This window comes from Montipora foliosa, chromosome 9, assembly GCF_036669935.1.
Source record: "Montipora foliosa isolate CH-2021 chromosome 9, ASM3666993v2, whole genome shotgun sequence".
NCBI lineage: Eukaryota > Metazoa > Cnidaria > Anthozoa > Scleractinia > Acroporidae > Montipora > Montipora foliosa.
This window is the reverse complement of record NC_090877.1, coordinates 3,031,179-3,041,178: the sequence shown is the minus strand read 5'-3', so window position 1 is coordinate 3,041,178 and position 10,000 is coordinate 3,031,179. Positions and strand designations below refer to the sequence as shown.

The window sequence follows — 10,000 nt, the reverse complement described above, 5'->3', positions numbered from 1 at the left end:
TGTTTTGAGCTCTGATTGGTTGATTCCATTTTGTGCGTTTGTTCTGATTGGCTGTGATTTCGCTTACCTTGTGCCTTTGTTTTTGTTAGGGGAGTGGATGATCCGAAAGGCTGGAGCGTTGATCTTGAGTGCAGCTCTTGGCATTCATCTATAAGCGGAGCTGATTATGTTCTTGATCTTGTCTCTGAGTTAGAGTATCCACCAGCCTTCCCTCTGTCCCAGTCTTCGTCACTTTTAACTATCAAACCGGGGCACAACGTTCCAGAGAGTCAACTGCAAACGCTTTCCAAGTAAGTGCGTAGTAAAAACAAAATCATTTCTTATCGTCGAGACAAAGCCGTTAAAAAAAGAAAAACTGAAAAAAAGTGATATGTTTCGACATGTGGAAACATGTCACTCTTTTTATATAATAGTTTGTAGAAGATTCCAGGTTTTGTTGGTGGAACAGTAACGAACAAACGAGCAACTAAGCAGTGCGTACATAAGTTATGACTTTATCCAAAATCAGATGAGAAACTGTTCTAACTTTATTCATTTTTGATGTTTTAGTTATTTTGAAGGGGTTATGCACTTTTTTTTTGTTTTGTATTTTAGCCTCCACACTTCACATGCTCGAGGAAAAAACGTAGCGGAACTCGCGTACAGATTTACTTCTGCTGAACGCCAACAAGCTTCGCATGTGCAGAGGGAGGATGCTCTAAGTGCTGCGACATCAGCAAGACTTGCACAGGCAAATCAACCTAGGCAAGTTGAAGACGGATTGGTACAGAGAACTCGATTAGGAAGTGGCTCCGCTCCACCCCCTGTTGGTCAAGTATTTGTGCCACCACCGCCTCCACCCCCTCCAGCGTTTATGCCACCACCCCCTCCTCCGCCACCGCCAGTGGCTCCTCCACCTTCAGGGGTAATTTTGAGGGGGAGACCGAGCAAAAATGAGGACAAGAAGAAGAGAGATAGTGGACCTCAGTTGTCCATGGCTGAGGTTGTCGCCAAAGCAAAGAAAATGAGAGAAGCTCGTGAACGGGTTGCCTCGGCGGATAGCTCTGCTTCAGCCAATCAAGATGTTAGCGAGGATCCTTTTGAGTCCGCGATGCAATCCCGGACGTTGCAGTTGAAGAGCAGACGCGTTGAGATTCAACAGGCACCGCGAAAAGAAGAAGAAAGTGAACTGATGCGAGAAATGCGGCGCAAAGCAAAGCGAGCCAGTCTGGCATTTGTTGAAAGCGAGAAAGTTACTCATATCACCATCGAGGATGGAGTGTTTCAACCAGATTACGGCAGAAAACCAACGAGAGCTTTCTCGTCATCGTCTTCGAGTCGGGATACAGGAGACAATGATTCTTTGCAGTCTCTTGAAAATGCCGAACGACTAGAATCCCCGAAAGAGGTGAATGATTTTGTGGACAGTTTGTTTGATCCTGTGCTTTCAGAAGGAGTGGAGGGTTTGTCAAATGAGTATGTTCTCCGGGGAGCTTTGAAAGGTGGTGGAGGAGTAAATCAGCCTAGTTCAACAGCGGCAAGTTCAATGAGCACAGGGACATTCACCACGGCTGCGGCAATGAATGGGCATCCTACTGGGGGAGGGAATGGTCATCTTGCTGGGCAACCAATTAGTTATCCTGTTGGGCAGGTCAGTGGGTATCCCTTGGGACAGGCGAATGGGTTTCCTCTAGGGCAATTGAGTGGTTATCCTGTGGTATCTAGTCCGGGAAATGGGTATCCAGGACTTTCACAAGCAACTGGACTTCCAGGAATGTTACCAGTTGGGATGTACTACGGACTTCCCCAAACCAATGGACCAATGCTTCCTGGAAGTAACATGGACGCAGCAATGTTGGCGGCCCAGCAACAAATACTCATTGAACGGCTTTTAGCCACACAGAAGCAACAAGAACAGCTGTTGCAACTGGCCCAGCAGCGAGCTCAGCTGGAGCAAATGCAACTGCTCCTTGCTACTGCGGGTCAGCAGCCCCAGACGACGTCTACAGTGCCTACCTCGGCCGGTGCTGCAACTTCCCTTCAAGGGTTGTACGGTTCTCAGTCGTCATTATCCACTTTGTCAAGTTCTCCGGTGAATGGACACATGGATGTTCCAAATGGAGAGTCTGCACTCGTTGTTCCTTTACCTCCTCCCGAATTCTCAGACTCAACCTCTTCCTTGGACAGATCGCCACCTGCCCCTGTCCTGCCTCCAACGTCTTTATTACCTCCCCCACCACCACCCCCTAGCTTACAAGAACAAAGCCATACTGGTTCAGAAGCCTTTCCGCCACCTCCATCTCCCATCGTCGAACGCAGAGTCGTAGCTGGAGCGGATAGTGTGGATGGACTGCAAAGACCAGAGCTCAATAGGCGGTCTACGGACAAAGTGGCCCTGGCTGTAGCAGCCTTGGAATCCAAGGCAGACGACGTCCGATCACCAGGACCCATCTCTCCTGTAAAGCAGGGTAGCGAGAACTTTAATTTTGAGGTACCCGTAAAGGAAAGGCCTGTGATTCAGAAAAGGCAGTCTTCTTCAGTAGGCTTTGTATTGTTGTCAGACAAACAGAATAACACTGTTCGTCATCCGAGAAGCACGGGACCCTACTTGGCGTACAGCAATGCAAAGTGGAAGCTCAACATTCGCAAGGAGGTAAGCCTGAACTTGCTCACATCATAGTTCATACATGGAGATGGTTATGAAACTGGACAAGTTCCTTTGTTTCATGTTTTTGTCCGTATTTTTGGCCTTGACCCTGCACAAAACATACCTTTTTACGAGAAGATAACCAATCAAATCCTTCGATTAAATTATGCGCAACTAATTTGCGAAGCGAAAACAAAAGATTGTGCAGGGTCACGGTCAATTCAACATCGATTGCAACAACATTGTTCTCGCTTTTGAAAGTTCTAAGGTTTCATAACCAGTCCCTCGATTAACTATGCTCACATAGACCCAATCGGCTAACTCAGTGTTGTCCCCAACTGAAATCTCCCGGGATTAAGATTCTTTGTGTATTGTATTTGCATGATAATGTAGCATTCATATCGAAATGATATGGAAATACTGGAACAAAACGTTTTAGTCTCTAAGGTTTTGAGTTTGCCCATTAGGTCTATAGGAGGTTTTCACGTGACGTCATCGGCGCCATGCTGGTGGACGAAAACAAAAGATCTGTTATTAGCTTCTTTTATTCGTTGACTATAAGTCGTCCATTTCTCTATTGTTATTGGTGTCCCTAGAGGTTGTTTGAAAACGCCCTCTTAGGTCTCAGGCCTACCCCTTGAGACAATCGCCTGCAAGTTCTTCTTGCAACAGAGACAGGAAATTGTATGCGGTCCATTTCCAGTCGTTACATTTATTCGGCAATAATTTGACAGCATCACTGCGATCGGGGATTTTTTCACCTGTTTGGTCACGACAAGGCATACTTCGATGTTATTTTCCTGACACCGAAAATCACACAGTAATTTTCATATACGATTTTTTGTTTTTGTCGGCGTTTCCATGTTTCCAAATTTCGCGATTCCTTTATTTACACATCCACCCTGGTATCGAATGTTATATGATCGGCTCATTCCGAGCATGCGCATGCAAGTAATACGGGACTCTCTCTTTTCCCGCCTGAGTTCTAGGCCCATTTTCAGGGGGCGGTAAGACGGAGTCCCGGAGCAAGACTAACTTATGACGAGACCTTAAGCTTTCATCCATACGATATTTAACAGAGCTAATAGAAAGAGTATTTCTAAGATCGCCGCTGGAGAGCCCGGTTTTACCCAACACATGTAGCGTTTACTTGAGGTGTTCACTTGATCTTTTTACTTAATTAAGCGAGTAAAGTTGCAAAATCAGGAAAAATAAGGGGGTTACAAGATCAGCATTTACGCATGCGTCACCCGCTCATTCGATTGCACGCGCAAGTGAAGCCACAGGCCAACGCAAACGGATTTAAGTGACCGTTAAACCGTTTGTGTAGAGTTTTCGTGAATAGGAGATGTCTATTTATATTCGATATGTATAGGAATTAGAAGAAAGGCGAGCGAAATTAGGGATATTTGCGTAAACGCCCAATCTCGACCCCAGAGCTCTTCTCTTGAGTGAGGGAGAGAAGAGCTCTGGGGAACCCTGAAACAAAGTGTCTTCTAATTGGTTTTCGTAAAGAACAATCAAAAGCGTCTCTAATTGGTGCATTCATGTTAGCACGAGAAGTGCGCAGGCGCCGTAAGGTTCAAATAGCCAATATTTGGCTATAAGAACTCTACGGCGCATGTTCTCCTACATAGAGTTTCCAGAGCCTTGGGTCGATCCGAGGCTCTGGTGACGAGAATGGTAAATGCCGATCTTGTAACCCCCTCATTTTTTCTGATTTTGCAACTTTACTCGCTTATATCTCTGCTTCCGTGCGGTGAATTTTTTTACTTTTTTGTATGTTAGCTTAGATTAATTTAAAACGTTTGTCTTTCAAATTTAAAAAAAATTCTGTGGGTGAAAAAAGAAATAAGCGACACATTTCAAAAAAACTTATATTTCTTTAAAACTGACCTACAGATTTTGTTGAATTTAAAATATTTTAGAGATTATTTCTAACATTATCTGTCCACGCTGAATGGGAAGATTTCACCCTCCCGTTTTTTCAAAAAAGATAATATATCTTGATTTTAAGACTTAAAGAAATGCCTTATATCGTTGCCATGGTAACGTTATTTTGGAAGAAAATGTAATGTGAGAAATCCATGATGGGCACTTAATACCTTAACCAAATTTTGTCTTGATGTGATTATCCTAACTGTATCTAAAAACAGAATATGTTTATTTGTTTGAAAAGAGGAATAACTATTTCGAGCCTCCTTAAGACTTGAGGCTTTTGAAATTTATTGTTACATGAATTTGTCTTCTTATTTCGCTTTCAGGTCTTCATGGCGGAAGAGAAACTAAGCAACAACCTGGTCCAACGTTTAATCTTTTTGCAGGTTAGCTCTGCCGGGAGTGTGTTGTCTGTGCGTAGAGAGATTCAGTGTGTCTTAATTTCCTTACGAGTGATCTCGCGAGAAGTACACGCGAGCGAGCGGTGAGGATCTCACGTATCCTTTCACTTGCGCGTGGCATCTCGCAAAATGGTTAGCATGTCCTGAGCTTGGTCCCTACAAGCTTGTCTATATTGTTTGTAAGATTGAGCATTAACTGAACACGAGAACTCAAACTAGGGCCTCTGTCTACTTTTGATTGTTGAAAATTACTTTTCTTAAACCTCTTTTTCAAACCTTTTAGCTTTCGGTCGATTTTTGACTTGTAGTGCTACACACGCGCGTTTTCTCACGAACGTTTGTTTGATTTCAAACTTTCAGATCGTTCGGGATTCGTACTCTCACTGCTGCTGTAAAATGTCCAACGCCGACTGCCAAAGAATGCAGATTTTACTGCGTAAGTCCGTATAGTTTGGTCCGTTTAAGTCTGCTTATGCTGAAAGGATTTAAGTTCTTTCATTGAGCAAATAACGAAAGCGATCTTTCAAAACGGTTATCTTTGTTGCATTCTTTAGAGAAGTATAATATTACCCCAGAGAGACCTCATTCCAGTTTTCCAGTGGAGGGAATCGTGATCGAGGCAGCCAGGCAGCTTCCACTCTACTTCAGTCGATTCTTTGTTGTGAAGGTGAGCCATTCTTGTTTTTAGGGGGTTACAAATCGTTCCTGAGACAAACAGTAAAGAAATCGCTTTTGCTCAATTTCAAGAGAAGATAACACAAAGAAAGCGTTTTTCAGTGGAATGCTTTAATCCAAAATCCAAGTGTTCCCTTTAGCCAATCACGGCAGAAGCAGGGAATCGAATTAGACATAATAATAGTCATAATGCAAAGCACTATTCACTACTTGCACAAACCCATAATACACCTCTTTTACCCCGCAAAAGTCTGCATAGGCATTGTTTTCGACTTCTCTTGGGACATTTTCATGTCCCAGGAGAAATTGCAAACAATGGTTATGCAAAAGTTTTTCAATTTTTTTTTTGGGGGGGGGGGGGGTGGAGGGGTAATAGAGGTGTATTATGGGATTGTGCAAGTAGTGAGTACGTGAAGTTTAGCGCAGGAAAACACAGACGAGCAAGTCAAAATAGGTTTTATCATAAGTGCTGATTGGCTGATAGGAGTTCTGAGTACGAATATGACTAGTTTTAGTTTCTGTGAACACCCACTAAGAATTCGAACTCTTAAGCCAATAATGCGCGATCCGTACGGAAGACTCGTCTTATGAACCCACTAGTTCTTCAATGTAAAGGTATAGTTTTTTTTTAACCATTCCCTCGTTCGAAGTATTGGTTATTATTTTTTGCATATGCAGGGACAGAATGAGCTGCCAGATGTTCATTTCCTTGCTGTGTCTGAACATGGCGTCAAATTCGTGAAGAGAGAGAAGATCACGGATGAATTGGAAATCCTGCGAAGCATTCAGTAAGTGACTTCAACAGATATCGGCAGTTTTATGTCTGCATTTTAGTATTCACTGGAAGCCCACTGAGTTCCCAAGGGATTATCGTGGGCTACTTTCGTCCTTAATGTCCGGAACAATTGTTTGTGGGTCTTTTCCCCAAAGCTTAAGTCGCGGTTTTACTGCAACGTCTTTTTAACTGTCTCCCTGTGAGCCGTTTGGGCTGGGTTTCCTTTGGTTTTCGAATAGTAAGAACCACTTTACTGAACTCTCAAGCTTAAAGGGATATTCAGTTTCATTTGGTAATGATTGTTGATTCATATACGGAACATATCTCGTCAGTTTCATGGCAGTTTACAATTCTCTGAGAGATTCGTCCAACACCTTGGGTCTCCTCCTCCTACTCTTCCAGGGCTCGAAATTAACGAAAAAATCCAGTCGCAATTTTGCGACAAGATACGAAAATTTCATCGCAATTTCGCAAATTTTAGTCGCAAAATCGCCACGCTGCATTGTGTTGTCAGCAGTTTAGCAAAAAAATATGAGCCCACAATACTTGTGTGCAAAGAAACCGCTGAAAATGGCGAATGGTCGAAGGAATGGTGCTGTGCACGTAACATCGCAGCTAAATTACTCTACAATTACGCTATCTTCAGAGAAAATTCACAGCGAGAAACAAAATAATTTTGTCATTTATTTACTTATTTATTTATTTATTTATTTATTTTAGCGAAAGTAGCAGCAAAAGTGGCAACTGCTAACCCTTTTGTTTCGAAAGAGCGAAGGTGACAACAAGTCGCAAATTTGCGACTTCTCCAGATGTTTTAGTCGCAAAGGGAAAAATTAAGTCGCAAATGCGACTGTATTGGTCGCAATTTCGAGCCCTGTCTTCACGAACAGTGTGTGGGTTCTTTAAAGTGCTACTATGATCAAAAAATCACTTTCTTTTTTTCTTCAGAGTTTGAAAGCGTGTTCGCTTAACACCTGACTGGTAAAGTTTGAGCTTTGATTTTTATCCAAAGGCTGTTTATTTTGGGTGTAAGGTTTGGGTTTCACGGTCCGCCATTACTCACGTTCAAAACTGACCGATTGGACCTCAGAGGGTTGGATCTAGCGAAAAGTGACGTCATTTACTCACTAGCTTAAAATATCAGCGTGTAAACGGCCCTTATTATATATGCAAAACACGAATTTAAAAGTCTGGAAGCCCGAAGCTCCCGTGCTGCATATTAATTCAGCCGCGTACACACGCATTGCATTCTTAAACCAGTGAGTCTTTGACGTCATTTTTTCCACGACCCAGCTCTCTCAACATTTTAAAGTTAGTACTGGCGGAACAATAAATAACAAAATTGCAGTTACAATAAACAGGTGTCTTTTTAAAATCAGAACTTAAAACTTAAGTCACTTATTGTTAAGTTAACATAGTTTTGAAATCCAAAGAAAAAGAAGAATTGTGTTTCGGTCGCAGTAGCACTTTAACGGCCCACATAGCTGATAAACGGGAAGGGTTTTGGCATCGGTCGTCGATGGTGACAGCGGAAAACCGGATTACCTGGAAAAAACCTCCCAGAGCAGAGTAGAGAACCATTGAACTCACCTTCGCATATGACGCTGAGTCCGGGATTCGAATCTGGGACACATTAGTTATGGTTACACTAGCCCTTTTATCCATGGGTAAATAGCGTTTGCCCACAGACAAGGACGTTTTTCTGTGTAACTGCTTTCCCGAGACTGAAACTGCCCCGGGGTTATTTCCATGGATACATTAAAAAAAGAAGAAAAGAACTTCCCACGACATTTCGTGAACTGAAAAGTACGGTTTATCTGCTCCCTGAAGTGGCCTGGCCAGTTATATAGCACAACGTAGCTAATACACGAAGATCTCTCATTATAATAATTATACCCTATTATTTTACCCTGAGGGGAATCTTTTACTGTTTAACCGTATCCCCAAGGGTAACATAAAACCTGAGCTGAACCAAACCCAAGCCATTTACCCTCCGGAAGATCCCAAACCCAAGGGTTGTGCAACCACAACTGTTGGTGCAAGGCGAGTTCTCTCACCACTGCGCCAATCTTGCTCGGTTGCCATTGACTTCAATCTCGGTTTGCGGTTACACAGAAGTTACCAAAGTGAAAACGAACCTTTGGTTAATTGTTTTCGTAACCACTGCAACATGATTGTACGGGGCACTTTGAGATCTTGAGGAGACATAAGTTTTGCACCTGTAAGTGTCGTGAGGATTTTTCTTGTTCCTTTTGACGCTGCGATGCAAATATCATCGGAGGATTAATTGATTTCACGTGGCAGGACTGAGCGATGAAAGCGGCCTTTATAGGGTTGGGCCAAAAAGCAATGGACACCGAATTTATGCAAGGTACACTGGCACAATAGACCCTTAACACATTAGAGCTGCAGTGTAAACCGCTCCATTGAATTAGGTCGTAAAAAGCTTTGTGGTATCCAAATACAACCGGGACTATTGCTGGATTTGTACTATTCCAGGTATATCGATCTGGTCAAGCTGAAAGCAGTGAAAGACAAATTGACTCTCACACTAACAAAGGACATCAAAGTCGTTTTCCATGCAGACAGGGTTAGGTTAATTTGCTTTTATTTCCTTTGTTCTTTGTGTTAATCCACAATTAGAATTCTTGATGTTGTGTCCTCCACTTTTTTTTAACGAATGTTTTTGTTGGTTTTATTCTTCAGGCTTCAGAGATCAAACAGTTAATTGACACGTACTTGCGACAGCTAGGAAAGGTATTGGATATATTTTAAGATCACCGTTGCTAGCTGTAGAGCGTCAGGAACTCTTCAGTGTTGATTTAGGGCGCGCAACACATCAGTCAACCAACAGAACATTTGCATGATGATGCCATTTGACTACAAGTACCAGAATCCTTCAGCTTTTGCTTGTCTCGTGCTGATTACAGCTGTTGTTATTTTCACTCCACTGGGAATACGTACATCTTATTCGATTGTTTTACATATAATACGCTCAGATATTTTGCGAGTTGCGTATTATTTTTCCGAGCCCCGCAGGGGCGAGGAAAAATACGAGCGATGAGCAAAATGTCCGCGAGTATTACATGTTAAACCATCGAATAAGAGATTTATTATTCCACTACAAAAAGGTGTTATATTGCTTCAATTTTATTTGGTAAGAGTGTTTCTAAAAAAAAATGTATCATCTATCCTTCAGGGCGCTTGTGAAAGATAGTAAGCAGCACAGAAAGGCAGCTAAATGTCCTTTATTCCATTGTATGAACGAAATGAAATCGTTTTGAAAACAATTTCTTTGATTGGAAAACCTGCGTTCCGTCCGCATTTGCTCTGTTGTAAACCGGTCAAACCGGGACACTTGCAGTGTATTACCGTCTCATATTTTGCGCGTTCTCTTTACCAAATATGGTAAAATGGCGTAATAGTGAAATAATAAAAATATGTATAGACAAACAAACTGAATTCTGGTAGTTGTAGTCAAATGGCGCCATCGTGAAAGTTGCCTATTTACTGAATTTGAGTTTTTGATTGTGGCGGTATTATGTAAAACACACTTACGGGGCGTACAGAGCTAGCGTTCTTTGC

The 10,000-nt window shown here is 42.4% G+C and overlaps 1 protein-coding gene across 2 annotated transcripts in view; it reads left to right on the top strand.

The window, feature by feature from the left end:
- LOC137971288 (unconventional myosin-XV-like) overlaps positions 1 to 10,000 on the top strand; it is a 91,224-nt gene that overhangs the window by 60,487 nt on the left and 20,737 nt on the right. For both annotated transcript variants that reach the window (XM_068818092.1, XM_068818093.1), the window contains exons 34-41: positions 90 to 290; positions 595 to 2,632; positions 4,891 to 4,950; positions 5,326 to 5,401; positions 5,520 to 5,632; positions 6,319 to 6,428; positions 8,915 to 9,005; positions 9,122 to 9,172. In XM_068818092.1, the coding sequence (XP_068674193.1) occupies positions 90 to 290; positions 595 to 2,632; positions 4,891 to 4,950; positions 5,326 to 5,401; positions 5,520 to 5,632; positions 6,319 to 6,428; positions 8,915 to 9,005; positions 9,122 to 9,172 (2,740 nt within the window). The remainder of the gene's footprint in view (positions 1 to 89; positions 291 to 594; positions 2,633 to 4,890; positions 4,951 to 5,325; positions 5,402 to 5,519; positions 5,633 to 6,318; positions 6,429 to 8,914; positions 9,006 to 9,121; positions 9,173 to 10,000) is intronic.